Source organism: Pipra filicauda, unplaced genomic scaffold (assembly GCF_003945595.2).
Source record: "Pipra filicauda isolate LSUMZ 115617 unplaced genomic scaffold, ASM394559v2 scaffold715_size207569_pilon, whole genome shotgun sequence".
In the NCBI taxonomy this organism is placed as follows: domain Eukaryota; kingdom Metazoa; phylum Chordata; class Aves; order Passeriformes; family Pipridae; genus Pipra; species Pipra filicauda.
Window position 1 is genome coordinate 63,809 of NW_024104882.1, and position 24,934 is coordinate 88,742.

Genomic DNA, 24,934 nt, shown 5'->3' on the forward strand with positions numbered 1-24,934 from the left:
TCGAGGGAGGAATTTCAGGGGTTTTGAGGGGATTTTAGGGGGTCCCCTAAAGCCCAGCAATGGGATTCAAGGGGTCCCCCAGCCCCCAGGGGAGGGGTCCTAGGGATGCCCCCCAAAATCCGGAGGGGGAGATGTACCACATCTGGGTAAGGGGATCCCAGTGCCCCCAGTATATCCCAGTGACCTCCCAGTTACCCTCAGTATGGCCCAGTAACCCCCTCAGTGACCATCCAGTGTGTCCCAGTGACCTCCCACTGTCGCCCAGGATGGCCCACTGATCCTGCAGTGAGCACACAGTAAGCCCCAGTATGGTCCAGTAACCTCCCAGTGTCCCCCCCGTTGTCCTGGTATCCTCCAGTAACTCCCCAGTTCTCTGCCAGTGCCCTCCAGTGTGCCCCAGTTCCCCCCCAGACCCTCCCAGTGCCCTCCCAGTGTCCCTCAGTAACCCCCCAGTCCTCCCAGTGCTCTCTGGTTCCCCCCAGTGTGTCCCAGTATCCCCCAGTAATCCCCCAGAACCACACAAAGCCCCCAACTGTCCCCAACGTGTCCCCAGATGCCCTTGGCCTTTCTGTGAGTGTGGTCGGGAGGGGGGATGTTTTTGGTGTCAGAGGGTCCAGGGGGGGCTCCTGGGGTGAGATGGAAGGTTGGGGACATCAGGGTTGGGGTTTGGGGACAGTGGGGTGGGGTATGGGGACAGTGGAATTAGGGGGAATTATGGCCATGGAGAGGCCCTGGGGACATTGGAGACACCAGGGGGGTCTCAGGGTGTTAAGGGGGGAATTAGGGACACCAAGAAGGTCTTGGGAACCCCAGGAGGGTCTCAGGACTCACCTGCTCTTGGTGCTGCTCCTCCTCTTTCCCCCTAGACATCATTAACCACCCCAAATGTCTCCCAACCCCCATTTTCCTTTTAATCCCCTCCCCCTACAGATCCCTTTGACCTCCCAAGACCCCTTTTAACTCCCCTAAATGCACCCAAAGCACCCCAAAACTCCCCAAATTCCTATCCAAGTCCCCCCTCCCAGATCCCCCTAAATCTCTTCCAGCCCCCCCCTCAAATCCCTTCCAACCTCCCCAAAGAGGGATCACCCGGCACCCTGGGACAGGAACACAGTGGGCTGTACTGGGGGCACTGGGCTGTACTGGGAGGGCACTGGGGGGGGCTCAGGTGTCCCACAACAATGTGGCCCAGCTCCAGGAGAGATGTGGGGAGCAGTGAGGAGGTACTGGTCTGTACTGGTCTGTCCTGGTTTGTACCCCCAATCCCCAAAGCCCCTCCCCAGCTCCCCCAGGACCCTCCCACACCCCAAAGCCCCCCAGGCCCCCCCAGGCCCCTGACTTGGTCCTGCTGCCCCTTGAGCATCTGCAGCTGCTGCAGAACCAGGCATTTCATCAGCAAATGTGCAGGTGACCCCAAGCTGGGGGTGTGTTGATGTGCTGGAAGGCAGGAGGGCTCTGGAGCACAGATGGTGTGAGGAGAGGCTGAGGGAGCTGGGGGTGTTGAGGCTGGAGAAGAGGAGGCTCAGGGGAGACCTCCTGACTCTCTGCAAGTCCCTGCCAGGAGGGTGTAGCCAGGTGGGGGTGGGGCTGTTGTGCCAGGAAGCAGCAGTAGGACAAGAGGGCTGGGTCTGGAGCTGTGCCAGGGGAGGTTTAGGTTGGATATTGGGAAGCAATTTTTTGCCAAGAGAGTAATCAGGCCTTGGAATGGGCTGGGCAGGGAGGGGGTGGAGTCCCTGTCCTTGGAGGTGTTGAAGGTGAGAGTGGATGTGGCCTCAGTGCCATGGTCTGGGAAGCACAGCGGGATTGGATCCAGGGCTGGACTTGATGATCTCGGAGGTCTTTTCCAGCCCAGCTGATTCTGTGATTCTCTGATTGCCATTCCTATGGCAGCACATGCTTGAGGCTCCATCCCCAGGGTGATGGAGATGTCTGTCCATATCTATCTGCAAGGTTAGTCTGTAAATGTGTGGTGTTAGAAAAGCAGGCTGAGTTCTGGGCTGGTTGTAGAAGGAGAAAGAAGCCCAGAGGCCAGTGCAAGCAGGCAGCCCTCAGCTTGCACCTGATGTCCCCTCCCTGCAGGTTCCTGTCCTTGAGCCCAGGCCCAGAGGTGAGGCTGAGAATAAGTGCAAGGCAGAGGTGCTGCTGAGGAAGGAGAGCCCCGTGGTGGGGAAGGCACAAAGCTGTGTGTGCCCATCCCCAAGCAGGTGCTGTGTCCATCCCCTGTGTGCCAGGTGAGCTGGGGCTTTGCTGCAGAGCTGCGGGTGCTGATTTGAGCGGCTGCAAGTGCTGAGATGGTGGGCACCCAGGAACACCAACTGTGCCTGGCCACGGAGCCTGCAAGGAGGAGCAGAGACAGCCCTGGCAGTGTGGGGGGCCAGGTTGTCCCTGTGCCTTCCCCTGCAGGCCCTGGCTGTCCCTGCTGGGCCCCTGTCCATCCCCATCAGGTCCCTGCCCGTCCCCCCGGGCTGAGCTCCCCCCAGGAAGTGCCGTGGAGCTGAAGCTGCTGCCATCCCCCCCTGCAGCCGCTGCCCCAGGCAAGGGAGCAGCAAAGGCAGGGCCAGGAGCAGAGGCAGCAGCAGGGGAGCCCTGGGGGGGCCGGGAAGGTCTTGTGTGGGGCAGGAAAGAGGCACTGGGCACGAGGCCGGGGCTGTGCTGAGCAGGCCCAGCCCTCACATCCCCCCAGCCAACGCCGGCTGCCCGGGGGGCTTGGGAGGGACCCCCAGCCCGTGTGCCCCACACTGAGCTGGCAGAGAGAGAGCCAAGGGACAGGGCCACGGGCAGGGCCCCGGGGGAGGGACAGGCAGGGCCATTGCAGGGCCACGGTGAGGGCACAGCCTGTGGCAGCAGAGCTGCCCAGGGCCGGGGCAGCCGGGGCTGTTGGGACCAGCCAGTGGTGGGGCCGAGCAGAGCACGAGGCCTCTTGCAGAGCCCTGGAGCAGCCTCCCACTTGCCAGCCCTGCCCTGGTGGGGTGACACTGTCCCCTCCCTACAGGACACTCCCCCCGAAATCTTCGGGGAAGGCCTTTTGTGTCTATTCGTGTTTTCTGATCCATCCTGAAGACCCAGGGGATCCTTTGCCATTCCATCCAAGCAGCAGGAGTCACCCTCCTGCCCTTGACTCCCTGCAGTAGAACAAGTGCCCTCTCTCTGTTTGGGAGAAACCAGATGCTGCCCCTGGGCCATCAGAAGTGGTGCTGAAGCCTCCTTCAGCCCAGCTCCGGGTGCAGGTTTCTCATCCCCTCACCGAGTGCCCGCTCCCCCAGCTGGCACTGACCAACCAGGGCGTTTGGCACTCTTGGTTTGGTGGTTTGGAGAAACAGCCCTGGACTGGCAGGGGGACAGAGAACCTCCAGGAACAGCCCTGGTGAGTTTTAAGTGACACTACTTTAATACAGCTTTTGATTAATATGTAGCAACTCAATCAAGAGCTCATGAAAGCACCTCACTCCCCTCATCCTCCCAACAAAACACCTTTTTTTGGGCTGAGTCTTCATATTTTGGAGTATTTTTTGGCTGAATCTTAACTTTTTGTAGTTTGGGGGGGTTCATCTCACTGTTTCTGAGGGATTTTTTGGCTGCATCTGGGTTCTTTGTGTTTTTCTGGGCTGAATCTTGGTGTTTTGGAGGTTTTTATGGTCACAGGATGCCCGGTGAGTTCTAGAGATGGACTTGGGCAGGAGGAACCCCCACGGCAACGCGCTCAGCCCTTGTTTTCCCCCCATCAGGATTTGTCCAAAGCTTGGGCAGATGAAGGAGGCTGCGAGGAAGAGGAAGATGCCTTGGGCCCCCCAGGCAGGTGAGGAGGAGGTCAGTGTCCCTTTGGGCCGGGGCCGGAGTTGGGGGGATGTCCTTGGCCTTCCCTGTGGGCCGGAGGCAAATCCCCTGCCTGTCCTTCTTCCCTCCTGCCCCAGGCCCCGAGGTGAGGCCGGAGAGCCCGGAGGACAAATCCCCCCGTGAGACCCTGGTGGGAGAGGCCGTTTTGAAGGGCTCCCCGGCGCAGGAAGGCAGCGGGGAGGAAAAGGGCCGGAGATGCCCCCGCAGGAGGGGCTCCAAAGCCAGCCCAGGGTGCTCTGAGGAGGAAAGAGCCAGCCTGTGCCGGGAAGGCGGCCGGAGCTTGAGGGGGAGCTCTGACCTGGTGGTCCCTGAGCAGCCTCCCAGCAGGGAGAAGCCCTTCCGGTGCTTGGAATGTGGGAAGAGCTTCAGGAACAGCACCAAACTAATCCGACACCAGCACATCCACACTGGGGAACGGCCCTACACATGTAGGGAGTGTGGGAAGAGCTTCAGGAACAGCTCCCACCTCCGCACCCACCATCACATCCACAGTGGGGAACGGCCCTACATATGTAGGGAATGTGGGAAGAGCTTCAGGGACAGCTCCACCCTGATCCGACACCAGCACATCCACACTGGGAAACGGCCCTACATGTGTGGGGAGTGTGGGAAGAGCTTCAGGGACAGCTCCACCCTGATCCGACACCAGCACATTCACACTGGGGAACGGCCCTACACATGTAGGGAATGTGGGAAGAGCTTCAGGGACAGCTCCACTCTGATCCGACACCAGCGCATCCACAGTGGGGAACGGCCCTACACGTGTGGGGAGTGTGGGAAGAGGTTTCAGCGCAGTGGGAATCTCCTCAGGCATGAGCAGACACACACGTATGAGAGGCCCTTCCGCTGCACCGACTGCGGGAAGGGCTTTAAGCGGAACTCCAACCTCATCATCCACCAGCGGACGCACAGGGATGAGAGGCCCTTCCACTGCACCGACTGTGGGAAGGGCTTCAACCGGAACTCCCACCTCATCACCCACCGGCGCATCCACAGCGGGGAGAGGCCCTACAAGTGTGAGGAGTGTGGGAAGAGCTTCACCCGGAGCTCTAACTTGACCTCACACCAACGGACCCACCAGTAAGGGGAACCCTACGAGTGCCCCGACTGCAGGAAGAGCTTCGGCCGCTGCTTCCACCCCGAATGAAGCCCCTGATGGTGAAGCAACCCCTGGAGTCCAGTGACTGTCAGTCCATCCCTTTCAACCACAAAGGGCCAGTCCCCTTTCCCAGGGGCAGCTTCTTCCAACAGAACCCTTCCTGGGGGGTGTGTGGAGATTCCTGCCATGGCTGGGGACCCCCCAAGGTCACTGCTGGACGTTGAGAGCAGAGATCTCCCCACCAGTGTTGGTCTGGGGGAGTTCCATCCATCTCTAATTAAGAATTATTGCTTTTGTGCCAGTTTGAGTAGAATTGCTTCAACAATTGCTTTAGTGTAGAGCACTGTCCTGTCTTATCCTGTACTCCTGGTAGTTTTAGTGTTTCTATTGTGCAGTAAATAATTCTGATGAAGATCTTCTGTCTGATCATTTGTAACCCTAAATAAGTTCATTTCTATCAATAGTTCTGATTTGCCATCATTAAAAGCTGGGGGACAAAAGTGGTTCAGTCACAGCTCTGTAATTCCTCTAAACTGAAACTGTTGGTATGATCCAAGGCTGAGATTGGATCCAGCAGCCCCCAGCACCCCACAGGAAGTTGGGAGCTCAGGGGGGCCACCCCCTGTGCCAACCCCCCTGTGCCCAAAGACCCCCATGGGACCGTTGGACCCACCAGCCCACCTTCCCTTTTCCACCCTTCTCCCTGTTCCTTCCACTTTCCCATTGTCCCCTCAATCCCCGTTTTCCTCCCGACCAGTTTTGGGCTCCCAACCCCCACTTTTTACCCCCTTTCCTTTGGTTGTTGAAGGATAAAATGAGGCTGCACACACAGAGTTCCATTTCAGGACTTGTTTGCCGACACTTTTCTGTGTCCCCTTTTATTCCTCTTCTCTCGTGAGCAGCACTCAGTGTTTGTCTTTTAGTCCATCAGAATTCCCAGCATGGCCCCAAAGCAGTGCCCTGATCCCACACATTCCCCTCCCCTCACGTGCTGGCTGTTCAGCCACCAGAGAACAACACAGGTTGGTCATGGAGGCTGGTTAAAGAGCATTTGCACTTGGAGAAACAACCTTCTGTCTCTCCAAGCACTCAGCCAAGGTCCATCCTCCCTTTGCATTCCCATGAACTCAGGGCAGGTGCAGAGTGACTCCTCTTGGTCCCACCTCTGCCCCTGTTCTGTTTGGACACGCAGAGTTCAGGGCCAAGAGGGCCAGGACCCGGGCTCCTTGTCTTGGGGCTTGTCCCATGTGCTCCCAGAGGACTTGGAATACTGAAACCAGGCAGATTCTGAACCCCTGCTCCTGGTGCTGCCACAGTGCCCATACACTGGCCCTGCAGGCATGGCCTGCACTGAATGGCCAGTGCAGCAGGAGCCGTGGCTGCGGCAGGAGCCGGGATTGCTGAGAGATGATCCAAGCAATCAGCCCTCCCCTGAGGATTTCTGCATTTCACAGTTGCCTTCATTCACTGTATCCTGCATCATCCTCCCGGCTTCTGCTTCCCTGGGAGCCCCAGTTTGGCTCTTCTGCCCACGGGAATTATGAATGATAAATGGAGGGTAGGCAGGTTTTGATCTGTGATACAACTAAAATAACAAGGATTACTTACAGGGGTGTTACAGGGCCCCTCGCCTCTCCGGTGCCACACGCAGAGCCCAGTCGGGGCTTGGTTACAGGGATTCAGGGAACCACCTGTTTCAACTCCTGTTTCAACTGCAGTGACAGCTAACAGCCAATCAGATGCTGCAGTCACAACTTTTACCTTATAAGGCATGATTGTCTGCTGGTGTTGGGTTATAAAAGGAGGGCTGTGACTCCAATAAATTGTCTAAGCTTCACCCCCCTCAGTCCGTGCCTCAATACGCCACAAAAAACTATTTTTTTTTATCCCAAACAAACTAAGCTTTTAGTCTGTTTGCAACAGAAAACAACTTTTAACGTGATAGTCTGTTGTACCTGGGGCTCAAAAGGCACAAGAAATAAATAATAAGTAAAATATGGCTAAATAACCTTGGGAAAGGGGAATGGCTTTCATGGGCACTTCATTGCACGCTGTTTCTGCCACTGCTCAGGGCCAAGAGTCCTTTCCCTGCTCCAGCGTGGGCTTCCTCCTGTGGCAGACAGTTCCCCGGGAACTTCTGCTGCAGGAGTCCTTCCACAGGATCATCCTTAAGGAATCGCTCCAGTGTGGGTCCCTTGCATTGGCTCAATCCTTCAGGAACGGGCGGCTCCAGCAGGGGATGGCCGAGGGGAAGCCCTCCTGTGTCGGCCCAGGCTGCTGCAGGCAGGCAGTGCTGGGGAGGAACACACTGCAGCCTGGCCCCAGGGAGTGACCTCTGGGAGATGAGACTTTTGGGGAGAAATTGTTCCCTGGGAGGGAGGTGAGGCCCTGGGCCAGGTTGCCCAGAGAAGCTGTGGCTGCCCCACCGTGGGAAGTGTCCAAGGCCGGGTTGGACGGGGTTGGAGCCAGCTGGTGTGGTGGAAGGTGTCCCTGCCCAGGTGTTCTGATCCCATTAGGGAGAGATGCCTCAGCCCGAATTAAGGTGTAAATGAGACCATTTGCCCAAAACAGGCGGATTTTATTAAATGCAGATTTTATTTAACACAGATTTTATTTAACAATAAATGTGAGTTAAAGAGATAGGTAGAGGGAATGGGTACTTAAATGGAATCTACAGGAAATCTTCCTAATCTTATGTCTTGTCTTGTCTCTAATTCCTATAGTCTAACTGTAAACATCTATCTATGTGCCCTAGAAATATAGTAATTATTATAATATGTAAATATAGTATTTCTATCTTATGTAACTCTATCTTCGAAGTAAATCTACAATAGTCTATCTAAATATTATAACTACATGTTATAATAATTATTAATTAAATTACTTAATTACTTAACTAGCCTAATTAATTAATTAAAGTAGTTAATTGACTTAAGGCATATTTGTTTGTTTGGCAAAAATCGTGTATGTTGTTATCCTGCAGGGAGTTCCTGGGAGCAAAATGTCCTGTCTTGTTCATTCCCTGCAGGAGCAGTCAGGCATTGGAATCAGTGTCTCAGGTGGGTGGTGGTGTCAGTGTCTGTGCTGGAAGCACTGCGGAGGTGTCCGGGCCCACCTGGCGCTGGAGCGGGGCCTAATCCTGGGGCTGTCCCGCCGTGCAGGAGCGGAACAGCCTGCGCAGAGCCCCGAGCGCCCGCCTGAAGCGGGAGAGACGTTTGGTGGGGACAGGCAGCTGCCTGCTGAGGGCCTGGGCCTCCAGCTGGGGCGGCGAGGGGCTGGGGGGGCAGCAGGGGCTGCGTGGGGCAGGGACCGGGCTCTGTGTCCCTGCCCATGGCACCTGCTCGTCGAAGGCAGGAGAAGCTTTAGTCCCCCCGGGGGACAGGGCTTCCAGCTGGGGAGGTGAGGCGCAGAGCGGCACTTGTGTGCACGGGGCAGGTGCCCGACTCTCAGCCCATGCCTGGCGAGGGACGGGCACTGGGAGCCCCTCTGCTGCAAGAATTCTCAGCCTGTCTTCTGTGCCTTGTCCTTCCTTGGGACAGCTCCAGCACGCTCAATTCTTCCCACTCGTCCTCCTCCGGGAGCAAGGGCTTGACCCCAAGCTGGGGACGCTCATGTGTTCCCAGTCCGCCAGTGCCAGCTCTCTGTCGCTGTCATCTTCCCATCGGGACAGCCAGGAGGGTGTGTAGTCTTCCCAGTCGGACACTTCTTGGTAGCTCTTCACTTCTCCTTGGGGCTCCTCTTCCTCGCTGTGTTCTTCCCAGTCAGACAATTCCTGGTAGCTCTTGACTTCTCCAGGGGACAGCTCCTGCTCAGTGCAGTCTTCCCCCGGGACACTTCTTGGTATGTGTTGATGTTTCTTGGGACAACTCTTGGTCTCCCTCATCTCCCCACTGGGAAATGTCTTGGTCAACGTAGTATTTCCAGCCTATGCCCTCCCCAGGGAAGGGCCCCTCGTCAGTGTCTTGCACTGCCAGGACTGAGTCCCCTCCTGCTCCCTCCTCCTGCTCGCTGAGGGCCTGGGCTTTCACCTGGGAAGGTGAGGGGCTGCTGGGGGAGCAGGGGCTTTGTGGGGCAGGGACTGGGCTCTCTGTCCTTTCTGCTGGAACTGTTGTTACTGTGTCTGTATCCATGGTTTGTTCCAGGTTTCTCTGTTCCTCCAGCTCCTGGCCAGATCCCTGGATCTCAAGCTCAGGCTCGCTCAGGATCTCACGGGTGATGGACTGGTCTGTGTCCAGCAGGGCCTTGCTGCCCTCTGAGGGGCTGTGTGGGGCAGGGACCGGGCTCTCTGTCCTTTCTGCTGGAATTGTTATCATTTTTGTAGCCGTGCTTTGTTCTGGGACCCTCTGTTCCTCCGGCCAGCAGCTGAGCACACACTCAGCCTTCCTCATGATCTCCCTGAAGAGGCAAAAGACCATGTCCAGCAGATCCTGGCTGCTGTCTGGGGGGCTCTGCGGGGCAGGGACTGGGCTCTCTGTCCTTTCTGCTGTAAGTAATGGTACCATTTCTGTAGCCGTAGTTTGTTCCAGCTCTCTCTGTTCCTCCAGCTCCTGACTGGATCCCTCGATCACAGGCTCAACCTTCCTCATGATCTCCCATGTGATGGACTGCTTTGTGTCCAGCAGGGCCTCACTGCCCTCTGAGGGGCTGTGCGAGGCAGACACGGGGCTCTCTGACTCTGGTGCTCTTACGGTTTCTTGCATTTCTGCATTCCTGGTTTGTTCCAGGTCTCTCTGTTCCTCTGGCTCCTGGATGGATCCCTGGATCACAAGCTCAGCCTTCCTCATGATCCCACATGTGATTGTCCTAGTTAGGACAGCTGAGACCAGTTCACCATGGTATGGGTGTAACCCAAAACTGTGTATTCTATAGCCTTCCATGCCATTTCCCAGAAACTGTTAGCAGTAGAGGCCTGTAGATGTTCCTGTCCTCATACCCTTTTATGGAATTCCCCGCTCTGAGGGAAGGACTAAGCATTCCTGCCTGAACTGGAGAATATATAAACTTGGAGTTTTGGAACCTTTTTACCACTCATGGGATCCAGAGGAGGACTGCAGCTCACCGCTCTGGGCCAGACTGAGACCACCACCCTCAACTGGACTGCAATCACCACTTTGACCAGACTGCAACAGCTCTCCCACCAGCAGGTTTTTCCGCTCTCCCTTTACTTTGGACTCAGGGGGGCCCGGGGAACACTGTTTTGTTCATGTCCCAGGGTGCTGGGTTGTACATTTGGGTTTTTGTGGATTGAAGCCGGTTGTTTGTCTGTATAATCATACTTGTGTTATTTTATTAAATTGTTATTCCGACTTATGGTCTCTCTTTTGAGTTGAGTTCATTTCCCCTGCTGGTTTACCTTTAAACCAGCACAGTGATGTACTGCTTTGTGTCCAGCAGGGCCTCGCTGCCCTCTGAGGGGCTGTGTGGGGCAGGGACCAGGCTCTGTGTCGCTGCCGATGGCACCTGCTCTCCAAAGGCTGGAGAACCTTCCGCCTCTTCCTCAACAGGAGCCAGAGGCCCCTGGGGCTCCTCCTCCTCAGCAGCTCCGGCCGGGGCAGCACCTGCTGGCTCGGTGTCCGTGGCACTCACCGGGGCAGGAGCTGGACTGGGCAGGTCACGGGCTGCCTCTGCTGCCACCTCTGTGCCCACGCTGCTGGCAGAGCTGGGCCCCTCCTGGGGAACAATCTGGGGGTCCCCAGCATTCAGCAGGCGCCAGGGTTTGTCCCAGATGCTGTAACCGACATCATCTCCCCACTGGGACAGCTTTTTCTCACTCCTGTCTTCCCTTTGGGGCAGCTCTTGGGCACTGTAGTCTTCTTGACATTGCTCCTTGTCTGCCTTGTCTCCCACTTGGGAGAGCTCTGGGTCTCTCTTGTCTTTCCATTGGGACGGTCCATGCCCTTGCACATCTTCTTCCCACTGAGGCAGGTCATGGTATCTCTCACCTTCCCACTGGGACAGCTCTGGGACTGCCACATCTCCCCATTAGGAAAGTTCTTGGCCTCTCAAATCTCCCCATTGGGACAGCTCTTGATAGGTCTCTTCTTCTTCCCTTTGGGACACCTCTTGCACTGTCACATGTTCTTCCCATCGGGTCAGCTCCTGGTATCTCACACCATCTTCTTCCCATTCGTACAGCTCCTGGCGTCTCACAGGTTCTTCCCGTTGGTACAGCTCTGGGTGTCTCCCATCCCGCCATTGGGAAAGTTCTCGAACTCTCCCATCTCCTTCAAATTCGTAGAGCTCTCGGTGTCTTCTGGCTCCCCGTTGGGAACGTTGTTGGACTCTCACTTCTTCTTCCCATGGGTAGAGCTCTTGGAGTGTCACGTTTTCTTCCCACGCGGCAACATCTGCGCATTGGGAAAGGTCTGGATGGGTGTCGTATTTCCAGTCATCGTCCACGTGGGCAAAGGCCCCCTCCTCAGTCTGATAGAGAATTGTGTCTTCTTCAAGCTGACGCCCAGCCCAAAGAGCTCAGCAGCCTCAGCACAGCAGGATGTTAAACGCTGCAGAGCTGCCACTGTGTGAGCCACGAGGGCGGCGGCGGCAGCGTAAAGCAGCTCCCGGACAAGATGGTTTAAGGTCTTGGTGTGGGCCTTCAGTCGCCTTAGGTTGAAAAGGCTTCCATGGGTACGATATGGGATGTAGATCCCACCTTCTTCATCGAGGTCTGCCGTGGCCCTTTGGAGCATCCTGCTGACAAAGATTGTGAACAGGGTTGGTGCGAGAACGCTGCCTTGTTTCCCACCATTGGATATTAGAAAGGGCTCAGAGAGTGCATTGCCATATCTGACTTGGCCGTGCTGATCCTCATGGAGCGAGATGATCATTTTAAGGAACTTGGGGGGACAATGTAAATGTTCCAAAATCTGCCACAGACCTTTTCTGCTCACAGGATGGAAAGCCTTGGTGAGCTCAACAAAGGTTCCAGAGAGACCTTTGTTCTGTTCCCTGCACTTCTCTTGCAGTTGTCTGAGAACAAACCCCATGTCTGTGGTCCCCCTGTTGGCTCTGAAACCACCTTGGACAGGCCTCTTTGGACACCTGGCCTCAAATTCTACAGCAGGTTTTATGCTATGGATGGCAAGCACTGAACTGATATTTGCCAAAAAAGGACCGAATAATCTTTTCCCAAAGACAGATTCTCTTTTGTCACTGATCTTCTTGCTTATTCCAAGAAAGACTGCACCACCTAAGCTACCAAGACAAGCCATGAATCACAGAATCCTAGCAAAACTCAAGAACTAACAGCAAAGAACGGGGATGGTTTGGTTTAGTGCTGAATGCCATGGGTGTACACGGGAGGGGAAGTGATGGCTGAAGCTTCTAAAAATCTGATCTCGTGGCTGCTTTGCTGTTTGTGCTTGAGATCAACTCTAGTGACGGGCAACTTCAGCTTCAGCCAAGTGTTTCTTTGCGCTTGGCTTTTTCCAGGCAACTGCATAACATTGGACGCAACATTTTGGGAAGCAGCAAGTTTTCACATTCCAGTCTCAACTGGAAGGCTGGCAGAAAACCCCCAAAACCTACTTCTCACAGGAACTTGGAAAAAATGGCTGGAGAGCTGTCAAGAGTTAGAAATAGTCACCTTTTTGCTTAAAAACCCTCCTGACATAATGACACATTACCTCGTTGAAGGTCTCTAGCCATTTTTGCATCCCGTTCCTGTCGTGCCCAGAATTATACAGAAAAGACACAGTTAAGATGTAGCACTGATAGAGTTAAGAGTGTAGAACTTAGGTGGGAGGTTCCTGCGCCACAGAGCTCTTTCCCACACTTTCTCTTGTCAAACAATGGAGTTCCACAGCTCATTGCTTCCATTTCCATATTTTTTGGCCTTTGACCACTCTGGAAAATTTGTACATACCTGTCTTCAGCTTTACCACAGGTGTCTGGGTGCTGTTCTGAGACCCAGGCTTCTGCTCAGTCCCAAACTGATGCCAAGATGTCCCAGGCCAGTTGAATCCAGAAGTGGACTTGCAGCCAGGTGTCCGCTGACGGCGCTGCTTGGACTGCAGATCTGCTTCTGTGGCGCTCCCAAAGGAGCTTGGTGTTGGCCTCTGCAAGTCTCTCATTAGCTCTGAAACATTCACAAGCACACACAGAGTCATCTTTGGCAGGAAGGCTTTCGCAAAATTACCCTCCACAGCCTTGGCTACTACTCGACTTCTAAAAGCCAAGGGCATGAAGAGCGTCCAAAACCAGCACATCCTTTGATCTGAGCTTGTTCACAGGGCCTGTTCCTAAGAAATCACACCAAGTGCAAGGAGCAGCGAGTGGCACCTCCATAAGAACTCTGGGCTAGCCTGGCCTTCTCAAGGAAAGCTCAACCCTCAGACCCGCTGCCAAAACAGAAGCCAAGAAAGAGCCTTCTTAGTTTGGATTCACAGAATCCAACTCTCTTCTCCGAGAGGCCTCTCCTTGTTCAAACAGCAAAGGGCACAAGATTCATCTTCTCTGTCACACATGGGATGAGGAGATGAGAGACTGGCAAAAAGACTGCCTGCTAAAACAACCTCAACTTGAAAAGACACCAGTAATGCCATAGTGGTGCTGCTGTGGGGTTACTGCTGGAACTCTAAAGAGAAAGGAAGACAGGTCTGAGGAAGGGAAGGGTCTGAAGGAACTTTCCCCACAAATATGCCACGTTCTGCTTTCCCACCTGACGCTGGCCAGATGTAGAAAAGGGAATTTAGAAGGAAAATGCATGAGGAAAAAGGAGTTTGTTATTCCCAGTCCAAAAAAGCAGGGACTTACCTTTCCAGTTTCTTGGCGAGGCTTTTTCTGGTTTTGGCTTCCACCAGATACAGCTCTTTGTACTTGTCCACTTCTGCCTGGGTGGATTCTTCTGGAAAAGGTCTTTCTGCTTGGTTGCTTTTTCTCCTTCCCAGTGCACGTTCCAGATCTCTAATTCTGTCTTCCAGCTGCTTTTTCAGTGAGTCGAAATGACTGCTTCTGATTTCTTCTAAGGTGTCCTGGTGGGCTGCCTGTGCCTGAAGGAGACAGTGCACCTTCAACCACCACAAGAAAAAGAGAGCTCTGCCCAGCACAAAATGGCACAGACCCAGTTCCAAGGGCCCAGCCTTACTCAGAGAGGCGGCTCTGCCTCCTCACTCCCAGCAGCAACCAAGGCAGAACCCAGGAGCTCCCAGGGCAAAGAATTCTTTGCATTGGCAAAGAAGCCCAAATTAGCACTCTTCTTCAAAGCTACTAATGAAGAGACCCTGTGTCTGTAGGACAGGGCACATGGAAAATGGTTCTTCAAAGACAAGAAGAGCATCCCCCACCTCCACCCCCTCACCCCCACCCCTGTCATTTAAGGGACTCCTTTTCTGAGCACCTTCCCCCCCTGCAAGGACAAAGCAGCACCTGTAGGTCTGGCCATGCCAGCTGGAAGTTGCCAAACCCATCCAAGGATGAGCAGCGAGAAGCAGAGCAGCACACAGAGATCCCCCCCAGGCACTGCAAAGTGGGAATCTGCCTTGGGCAGCCTTTGCATTCAGGGACCTGCCAGCACATTCCACACCCAGGACAGCACTCCTGCCCAACCAGATTGCCTTCTGCCACTGCCTTCAGCAAAGACAGAAGCTAACCCACAGAACACAGGAGCAAAAGAAAAAGACCAAAACCATGGCCACAAGAGAAGTTTACGTAGTGCCTGTGGACACTGGGGAGAAATTCACTTACTTGCAAAAACTCATTGACTTCTTGGAGTTTTTGCCTTATTTCCTGGTCTGCTCGTTCTTCCACCTCTCTTTTATGTTGTTCTAGTTGGCTGCGATCCACCACGTTGGTCTCCAAGTGATGCTGCAGTTTTGCCAGCTCTTCTTGCAGCTGGCATTTGTCCATCGCCAGGTTCTCGCACTTCCCACGCAGGGCAGACAGCTCTTCTTGCAAAGCCTGGTTTTTGGCTTCCAGCTGCGTGCACTGTTTACATTCCCTGTCCAGCTGCTGGGAAAGTTCAGCAACCTGCAGACAGAAAGAAAAAAAAGGAACTCACTGCGATGTAAAGGCAGTGAATTCTGGGAAAACCCCAAAAGGGGGTGCCCAGGGAGACTTTATTCATCATCTGCTGGCTCAGGACTAGACACAAAGTGCAACCAGGCTCTTCTTTTCCAGCAAGAACAGCTTTCCCATCATTTGTCATGGGATTCCTCAGCTTCCCATCCTTTTGGAGTTCCTCATGCAAAAATGCTCCAAGCTTCTGGACTCCAAAGGAATGACTGCAAAGGCAGGAAGCCATTCTGCAGGGATGCCTTCAAACCCAAGCGTGACTCTGACAGACGCCGCTTTAGCAACGGATCCGAGTGACGAGGGGAGAAGGGATGAGAGGTTCTGTGCCACTGCTGCACAGGCAGAGCAGCCTCAAACGCACTGCTGGGAACAGTCCTTCTGGCTCCCCGCCACAGGATGGGCTGAAACAGCTCCCCGTGAGCAAGAAGGGACAGATTTTCCCCTGGGAGGCCCCTGTCCTCCTTGGGCCCTGGGCAGCAACAACACTGTGGAGAAAAGCCAAACCTCAAGTGCCTCCTGCTCAGCTCGTGCCTGAGACAGGGCTCAGGGGCTGATGGTGCCCTGCCAGTGACAGCGCTGTTCCTCCCCTCTCTGCCAGGGCAGCAATTCATCTGTCACACCCAGAGGACGCTGTCACAGCCTCCCTCCAGCTGCAGCCAGGCCTGAGCTGGGCCCCACTGCTCTCAGCCCATGCACGTGATGTCCTGCCAGGACGGCAGACCTGCCCATCCCTCAGGCCCAGCCGGGGGATCTGCACTCTTGGCTGACCCCGCTCACTGTCAGTGGACCTGTTCTGCTCTTCCTGCTCAGGGCCTGTGGGACGGCTCCCTGGCCCCTCAGCTCACACACCCTGCCAGGCTGGCTGCCACTCCTGGCTTGCCCCTCCTCTGCAGGACAGCCTGGCCTCCATCAGCCCTTACACCTACTGCTTTGCCCTTAACATTTCCATCTTTCCCCAGAAGGAGAACTACCTCCGGATTAGTTTGAGTCATCTCCCACTGGAACAGCAGGAGGAGCATTAAGAAAAGCCCATCACATCCAAAATACAGCCAGGGAAATAAAAAAATCATTAACGTGACAAGAAATAGAGGGAAAGCATCTCCCAGGTTCCAAAAGAAGGAACACCACAACCAAAAAGCCCCACCCAGAGCACAGCTCACCTCTGCTTGTAATCTATCAACTTCCTTGACCTTTTCAGAATATCTGCTCTTCATTTCTTCCAGCTGGGACTGGCTTTCTTTCTCTTCATTAACCCTGACTTTCCTCCTCTCTATCCTCAGAAGCTTTTCCAACCTGCACAGCAAATTAGTGAAGAAAACCATGAAACACGGGAAGAACCAGCCTTTCCCCCACAGTCTCACAGAAACAGCACAGACAGCATCCAAGCCTAGAATGGCTTGGCTTGGCAGGGACCTTAAAGATCATCCAGTTCCAAGCCTCCTGCTGTGGGCAGGGACACCTTCCACCAGACCAGCTTGTTCACAACTCCATCCAGCCTGGCCTTGAACACTTCCAGCCATGGGGCATCCACAGCTTCTCTGGGCAACCTGTTGCAGTTCCTCACCACCCTCCCAGCAACCAATTTCTTCCGAGGATCAAATCTAAACCTCCTCTCTTTCCCTTTGAAGCCATTCCCCCTTGTCCTCTCCCTACAGGCTCTTTTAAATGCACTCTCTTCATCCTTCTTGTAGGCTCCCTTCACACCCCAAAAGGCCACCAGTAGGTCACCCCAAAGCCTTCTCTTTGCCAGGCTGAAGGGTTGCAATTGTCCCAGCCTTTCCTCCTAGCAGAGGTTCTCCATCTTTCCAAGCACCTTGGTGGCCTCCTCTGGGCTCAGTCCAACAGCTGGAGGTCCTTGCTGTGCTGAGGAGCCCAGAGCTGGATGCAGCCCTCCAGCTGGGCTCTCCCAAGGGCAGAGCAGAGAGGCAGAATGCCCTCCCTCCACCCGCTGGCCACGCTGCCTTGGACGCAGCCCAGGACACAATTGGCTCTCTGGGCTGCGAGCGCACATCGCCGGCTCATGTCCGGCCTCTCCTCCAGCCCAAGGGCTTCTCGGCAGGGCTGCTCTGCCCCTCTTCATCCCCCAGCCTGCACTGATACAGGGGCTGCCCTGAGCCACGGGCACCATCTTGCACTGGCTCTGGTTAAACCATCAGCAGATTGCCATGGGCCCACTTCTCCAGCTGGTCCAGGGCCCTCTGGGTGGCATCAGCTGTGTCAACCACACCCCTCAGCTTGGTGTCAGCCTCAAATTTGCTGAGGGCGCACTCCAGCCCTTCCTCTGGATCATTAGTGAAGAGATTAAAGAACACTGGGCCCAATCCAGACCCCTGAGGGACACCACTCGGCACTGATGGCCCTCAGCACTCTGAGCCATTGATCACCACCTCTGCATGGCACTGTTCACCCAATTTCTTATCCATCTAACAGTCCACGCATCCAATCCATCTCTCTCCACTTTGGAGAGAAGGATGTTGTGGGGGACTGTGTCAAAGGCTTCCCAGAATGACAGGGAGATGACATGGGTAGCCCTTGTCCACTGAGGCAGTCCCTCCTTCTTAGAAGGCCACCAGGCCGGTCAAGCAGGACTTGCCCTTGGGGAAGCTGTGCTGGTGCTTCCAATCACCTCCCTGTCATCCACGTGCCTTGACAGAGCTTCTAGAAGGATCTTTTCCATGGCCTTCCCAGGCACAGAGGGGAGGCTGACAGGTTGGCAGTTCCCAGGGCCCTCCTTTCTACCCCTTTCAAAGATGGGCACAGTGGGTTTCCCTTTTTCCCCTCACCTGGGACTTCCCCTGCCTGCCACGACTTTTCAAATATCAAGGAGAGCGTCTTGGCAACTCCATCAGACCCTGGTGGCCAATGGAGGGCAATAATGCTGGCCAGATGTAGAAGATGATTTCGAAGGCAAATGCATGAAGGAAAAGGAGTCTCTTATTACCACTCCAAAAAAGCCTGGACTTACCTTTCCAGTTTCTTGGCAAGGCATCTTCTGGTTGTCACTTCCTCCTGATACAGCTCCTTGTACATTTCCATTTGGCCCTGTGTTGCTTCTTTCCGAGAAGCACTCTCTTGTTGGGTTTTTTTGACCCTGTCCAATTCACTTTCCAGATCTCTAATTCTTTCTTCCAGTTGGATTCTCACGGAATCACAATGACTGTCTGCGATTTGTCCTGATGTGTCCTGGTGGGCTGCCTGTGCCTGAAGGAGACAGTGCACCTTCAACCACCACAAGACAAAGAGAGCTCTGCCCAGCACAAAATGGCACAGACCCAGTTCCAAGGGCCCAGCCTTACTCAGAGAGGCGGCTCTGCCTCCTCACTCCCAGCAGCAACCAAGGCAGAACCCATGACAGCACTCCTGCCCAACCAGATTGCCTTCTGCCACTGCCTTCAGCAGAGACAGAAGCTAACACACAGAAGACAGGGGCAAAAGAAAAAGACCCAAAACCAAGGCCACAAGAGAAGTTTACGTAGTGCCTGTGGACACTGGGGACAAATTCACTTACTGGCAAAACGAGGCTGACCTCTTGTAGCTTTGGACTTATTTCCTGGTCAGCTCGTTCTGCCACCTCTCCTTTCCATTGTTCTGTTTGGCTGCCATCCAGCCCCGAAGTCTCCAATCGATGATGGAGTTTTGTCATCTCTTCTTGCAGCTGACATTTGCTCTTTTCCAGTTTTTCACACTTCCCAAGCAGACTGGACAGCTCTTCTCTCAAAGCCTGCTTTGGGGCCTCTGGCTGCATGCCTGTTCTAGGCTCCATGTCCAGCTGCTGGGAAAGTTCACCACCCTGGACACAGCAAGAAAAAAAAGAAAAGGGAACTCAGCGTGATCTAAAGGCAGTGAATTCTGGGCAAACCTCTCAAGGGGGTGGCCATGGCAACTGTATTTATCATCTACTGGAAACCAGCCTAGAAAACACTTGAAAGATTCCCCAACAGAAAGAAGGAACTTTGGACCTACTTAAGAATTTGGGAGACATTTCTGGCAGCAATACTTCCGGCTCCCTTGGAGCTCAGGATGAAACTCCTCATTTAGAATCTAAGATCTCCTCGTGTCCAGCACAGCAAATACCCTCAGGGCTTTTGTAGCAGCTGGGGAAAGGAGCAGGCTGCTTTCTGAGCAGCCTCTGCTGAGGAGAAGGCAGAAACTGAGCTCCCCAGGCTCTCCAGGAAAACTTCCTCTTACAGTTTCCCCACAGAAATAGGCAACTAGGCTCAAGAGTCACAAAAAGGGACATTTAGGACCAGCTTACTGAGGCAGAGGCTTGCAGGGCTCTCGGAAGGGCTTCAACGCTGTCGCTTGGCTGCTGGACAGTGGCTTCCAATCTGCTGTTTCCACTTGCAAAGCTTAAGAAGAAATACAGCTCTTATTCCCAGAAAAGCCAATGCCAGACAAACTGTGCTAAGGAACAAAATCCACAGCAGAAGTGTCCTTCAAAATCCCACTGACTCTGCCCTTGTTTCCACCCAATCCCCCAAAGCCACAGACCCCTCGCTTCACTGGGTTACTCTCTTACTCTTGCGCGTCTTCTTCCAGTTGTTTTACGGTCGGATTGGTCTCGGAAGATGCCAACGGGAGGTCCTGCAGTTTCTGGGAAGAAGTTCTTGCTTCTCTTCCCTTGTCATCCAAGGCAGTCTTCAAGTCACCAACACGATGCTCGGACTGAAGATGCTTTTCTTCCTCCTCCCGCGGCTGTAAAATCACGGGAGGAATGCACAGTTGTCAGGGGAGCTTTTCCAGAGAGGAGCCAGCTGCTGCTGAAGAACTCAGGTGCTGCAGGTCTGTGTGCATCCCCTCTGCCCAAAGAACTGCATTCCATTCAAGTCCCTTCAAAGCTTCACTTCTACTCCCCAATGAACACAAGCTGGATGCCTTTGTCCTCTTTTACAGCAGCCTCTCCCCTCCCTCCACTGCTTTCCTGCAGCTCAGTTCTAAGCACCGACACTGCCCCTCCGACCTGCTTTGTGACCTGGGACACTTCTTGTATTCCCTTGCTTGCTACTCCAGGAAGAGAGGAGTGAAATAGTTCATCTCCCTAAAGGAAGGTGTCTGGCAAGTGTCAGAGGCCAAGTGCTCTGGCACATGTGCTCGGGAGCCCAGGATTGCACCAGGGGAGCACGGGGAGTTTTCTGAAGTGGGAAAGACCCGGACTGTGGTGCAGAGAGAGGCGCCCAGCAGCCCCTGAGCAGGAAGCAGAGGATGCCAGAATACTGGTTTGTCCGTTTTCATGATGGAGAGGAAGCAACAGGCACCCCCAGGTTTCTCCCTGTGGGGACAGGCTTTCCATACCTCCGCGTCAGCCCTGTCCAGCTCCTCCTGCAAGCACAGATTATCTTCCTCCAGGTGAGCCTCATGGCTTCCAGGAACCACAAGAGCAGTCCTAAAGCATGCAAAATTTCATTGGAAACATGTCTGACCCTGCATCATTTTCCCCCTGCTTGCTCCCAAAAGAGCTCTTTCCCCCTTTCCTACAAGCTCCGGGAAAGCAAAGCCAAGTCCATGGAAGCATTGGAGAATTTCTCTTACAAGGGGCCTCCCTAAAGCAGCCTCAGCTACGAGGTCAGGCCGTGCTGTTCAGGGCTCCTTGCACTGCTCTTCCAAGTCCCCCCAGATGCGGCTGCACAAACTCCCGGGGCAAGCCCTTCGACCCCCTGACCATCTCCATGGCAGGAAGTTTCCTCCTGTGTGCTCGGAGCCCCTCGTGTCCCCTGGGACAGTGTTGCTTCTCTTTCCCCCAACGCTTCCCTTCAGAGCACTTCACGCCCCAACTCTGCCGTGCCTTAAACCCCCCTGGCCTGCAGAGCAGCCACGCTGCTGAGCTACTGGCAAGTTTCCCCATGGCTCTGGCTCTGGGTGGGGAGAGGGCACCACAGACAAGGCTTTCTTGCAGACCTCAGCGGGCAAAGGACGAGAGCCCCTGAGGTACGAGAGCAGCCAAGGGCAGACCTGCATTTACCAGTCCCACTGGAACTGCTTCCACGGGGCTGCTCCTTCTTTTCCCCAGCTCATTGCCACACCCCTCGTCTGGGTCACACTTGCAGACTACCCAGAAGCCCCAGGTGCTGTTTTGACAAAGCCCTCACCTTTCCCCCTGGGCTTGAGCAGGCCTGTCAGCTGCTTGTTTCAGAAGGCACTCCATCTCCTCATGCTGTTGGAAGGCTGCAAGTTTGAAGGGGGTAAATCCCCACTAAAAGGAGAAAGAATCCCCATTAGAAAGACACAGACAAGCTGTGCAGCTGTTGGCAGCTTTAGCCCACATGCCAAGGTTACCTGGTTCTGAGCATCACTCTTGGCATGATGCTCCAGTAACAGCCCTGCTACAGCTGTGTTTTTAGAGAGCACAGCCAGGTGAAGGGCAGTGTTGCCGTCAGCGTCTGCCAGATTGGGGTCGGCACCGTGTTCCAGCAGAACAGCAACACATTCTTCCTGCTCCTGCTGGACTGCCTGGCAACAACACACCAAAAGGGAAAGACTTCCAACTTTTCCATCCCCCTCTCTCACAACTCCCTCAGCCCCTGAGTGCTGCCATAGAAGACCATCTTCAAAGATCAGCTAACAGAGGCTGTGCCGTGCCCATTGCAATAGGCGTGTTTCTATGGCCCTGCCCTGCAAGGAATCCTGCCAGACACCTCCCCTTTAACACCCCAGCACTAAGCCCCACCTCCAAGCTCAGAAGGCATTCCACACACCTTCATCAGGGCCGTTCTCTTGAAGCTGTCAGTGAGGTTGGGCTGGCTGTTCTTTCTTAGCAGATATCTCACGACATCTGCATGGCCATTGGCTGAAGCCAGATGCAAAGGTGTCCTAAAAATTAAACAGATGCTCTTAACCCAGACAGACAAAGGAGGAGCCCAAGCTGTGTCTCTACCCAGCACCCTGGGGACCCTGCCCAGACTCTGCTCCTCCTCCTGCTGCTGCTGCTGCTGCTGTTACAGGCCTGCCCTGATGAGCCAGAGGGCAGAAGGGAACAGGTGAGGGCTGAGCAGCTGCAGAACAGCCCTGCAGAGAGAGCACGGCCAAGGGGCAGGTAGGCAACACGCGTTTGCAACAGCGCTGGAGCCCGGCCGGCAGCTCCGAGCAGTGAAAAGCTCAAGAGTTCCCTCTCCCAGCTGACAGGGCAAATGTCACTTTTCAAGCCTTGTCCCTGAGAGAGGGCTGCCAAGGACTACTGCAGCTTGGCTCAGGAGCAGCCAAGCTGTGCCATCAGCGTGGCCCAGAACTCACCGCATCTCCTGGTCTGGCCTGTCGATGCCGACTACCTTCACGTACCAGCGCCAGCGCCTCAGCCAGCCCAGGTCACCGCGGGCGGCCGCGCGGTGCAGCCTGCCCAGCCCCTGCTCCCGGAGCTGGGAGGCGCTGCTGGAGCTGGTGGCAGCCCAGGGCTGCCCACTGGGGCTGCTGGAGGGCGACTGCCGTCGCTTCTTGCTCAGAAGCCACGGCATGGCCCTGCTTGGAGCTCCCAGCAGCAGGAAGGGCAAGAAGCCCCCGGCGGGCTGCCGGGAGCCAAGTGGGGATGAGGAATGGGATGGGGTGAGGTTTAGGGGGAGGGTGACAAAGGGGACGAGAAGAAGGACGGGCACAGGGTATGAAGCACAAGGAGATGAGGTCGCCCTGTGCAGCGGTCGTGGCCTGCAGCTGCCAAGACGGCGATGCAGGCGCGCAATGCTCCCCGAGCGGGATGTGCTGCTGCTCCCCGAGAGGCTACAGCAGCTCTGGGCGCCGGCTGCGGGCACCAACAAAGCCGTGCCCGACTGGCGCCTGTGGCGTCACAATGGCTGGTGGAAGGCTCAGCACGTCAGCGTGGGGTGTGACAGAGGCCACGGGGCAGGGTGGGGCCGGGCGGGGCAGGGCAGGGCGGGGCAGGTGTGAGGGCGGCCCTGCTGGGCCTTGTGGGAAGGAGGCGGCCTGGGCCTTGTGAGGGCGGCCGGCGGGAGTGGGCACTGCCCCGCCTCAGGGCGCCCCGGGGCAGGGCCCGGGACGCTCCCACCGGGCCGGAGGCTGCGGTAGGCGCTGGAGCAGCTCCCGCATCACCCGCTCTGGCTTTTTGCTTCAGCCTGGAGCCGGGCTGCCTCTGGACACACTGCCATGAAATGAGGCTCAGGAGGAAGTGGGATCCCAGCCCAAGCAGGCGGGACCCACCACAGCTCTCAAGAAATGCCCACCCAGCGCTCCAAGCCCACCAGGCCAGAGTTCCAGGACAATTCCCCAACTCTTTTGTCTTGTCCCTCTTGAAGAGCAGACACTTCACCCCCCTCCCCTTCACAACTGCTCTCACCTGCTGCTTTGCCTGATGCCAACAGTGAATTTCTGCTCTGCTGCTCCACCAGCCAACGGGCAGCACACAGCAGGGCAGCAAGAAACTTTCAAACACATCTTGTCCCACTTGGTCCCGATGACAAGACCAAGTGAAGGACCAGAGGTTTTGCACCAGCTTTCCCAGGGGAGGGACACTACAATGGACTGCAAGCAGGCTGAAGAAATTTCCCTTTTTCTTTACGGGTGTATCAGGGTTGTATTAGATGTTGATACTTTTGGTCTGTCTTTGGCCCAGCCACCTGGGACAGTCTCTCCTTTTCCTGCCAAGTTAGGAGAAAACAAGCACTGAGAAACAGGAACTTGGTCCTTGAAGGAGGCGTTTTGTACAAACTACAATTAATTGGTGTCTTCTTATTGGCTGATGGCCTTCCAAGGGCATTTGAAGAAGAAAGCGAAGAGGAGGGGTGTAACGGGGAGGGGTTACTGTATCAGGGAAAAAGGTTCGAGAGATTCTGGAACATGGAAAACTAAACACCATTGCTAGTTAACAAAGTAACTATTTATTATGAAAGGTGGCAAACAGGGAAAAGGAAAAAAACAGGCGCCTAAGGGAAAAGAATTAGGGAGGAGGAAAAAGTGAACAAAAGACCCTAGAAAGAAGGCTCGACACCCTACTCACCCAGGTGTCACCTATAAGAGAGTCTTACCCACCCTAACCCCCTCTAAAGCCTCTCTGCAGCAGCTGCGTGTTCCGGAGGGCTGGCAGGCTCCCACTCCAGCAGGCGTCCCCGCTAAAAGCAACTTGGTCCTTCGTGAAGAGCCGGCCCCACACACGGAAAACGTGTCAGCTTTTATACAGTTCATTGAGAACTCCTGCCCCGGGGAGGGGTGGCCAGCACCGCCCTGTCAGGGGCTCTCAATCCCACCCCCTTGGTTATGTCAGTGCCCCCCTCCTGTGCATGGGTGAGAACTTTGGAAATCCCCTCACGCAGGCGCAGTGAGTCCTGGGGGTCTTTCCCAATTGAGTCTGGGGGAGAGCCTTCATCATGTCATCGTCACTTTCTCCTCCAAATGCCCTTGATGAGCCATTGACCAATCACAGGAGACCAATTAAACAGTTTATACAGAAGTTCTCCCTCCAAGGCCAAATTCACTGTTTTATCAGTGAACTTGGCAGGGAGAACTATAAACTTCTGCAGGTGGCTAAGGCCAAACGCAGACCAAAAATATCACCCCAACTCCGTCCCAATACAAGGGAGATGGAGTACGCCCCCAGACTCATTTAGAAAAGACCCCCTGAATACAGCGCGCAAGCGTGGGGGGAATTCCAAAGGACACACGCGTGCGCAGAAGGGGCACCGCTTCCAGAACGCTGGGAGGGACTGAAGGCCTCTGGCTGGGCGGTGCTGGCCACACCTGCCCGGGCAGACCTCACCAATTAATTGGGTAAAAAGCTGATGGCTCGTGCTCGGCAGACACAAGCTTCACCTGAAAGCACAACGTTGCCTTTTGCGGGGACGCTGCGACCTTGTGAGCCTGCCGACTGTCCCAGAGTGCAGCTTCTGCCCTGGGCAATTCTGGGCATTCTGGGGCGGTGAGATAACTTCAGAAGCAACATCTGGGCGACTGAGGAGTCGTACTGAGGGCTTATTTTTCTCCTCCTTCCTCTCTCTTGGGTTTTTTCCTTTTGTTGGCAACCTCTTGCTAATAAATATTGGTTTTGTTGAGTTT

At 55.0% G+C, this 24,934-nt stretch overlaps 1 protein-coding gene across 1 annotated transcript in view; it reads left to right on the forward strand.

The window, feature by feature from the left end:
* Positions 1–24,934, forward strand: part of LOC113983535 (zinc finger protein OZF-like) — a 69,722-nt gene that overhangs the window by 23,273 nt on the left and 21,515 nt on the right. The window contains 1 exon segment of the mRNA XM_039389202.1: positions 4,162–4,958. Coding sequence (XP_039245136.1) covers positions 4,162–4,958 — 797 coding nt within the window.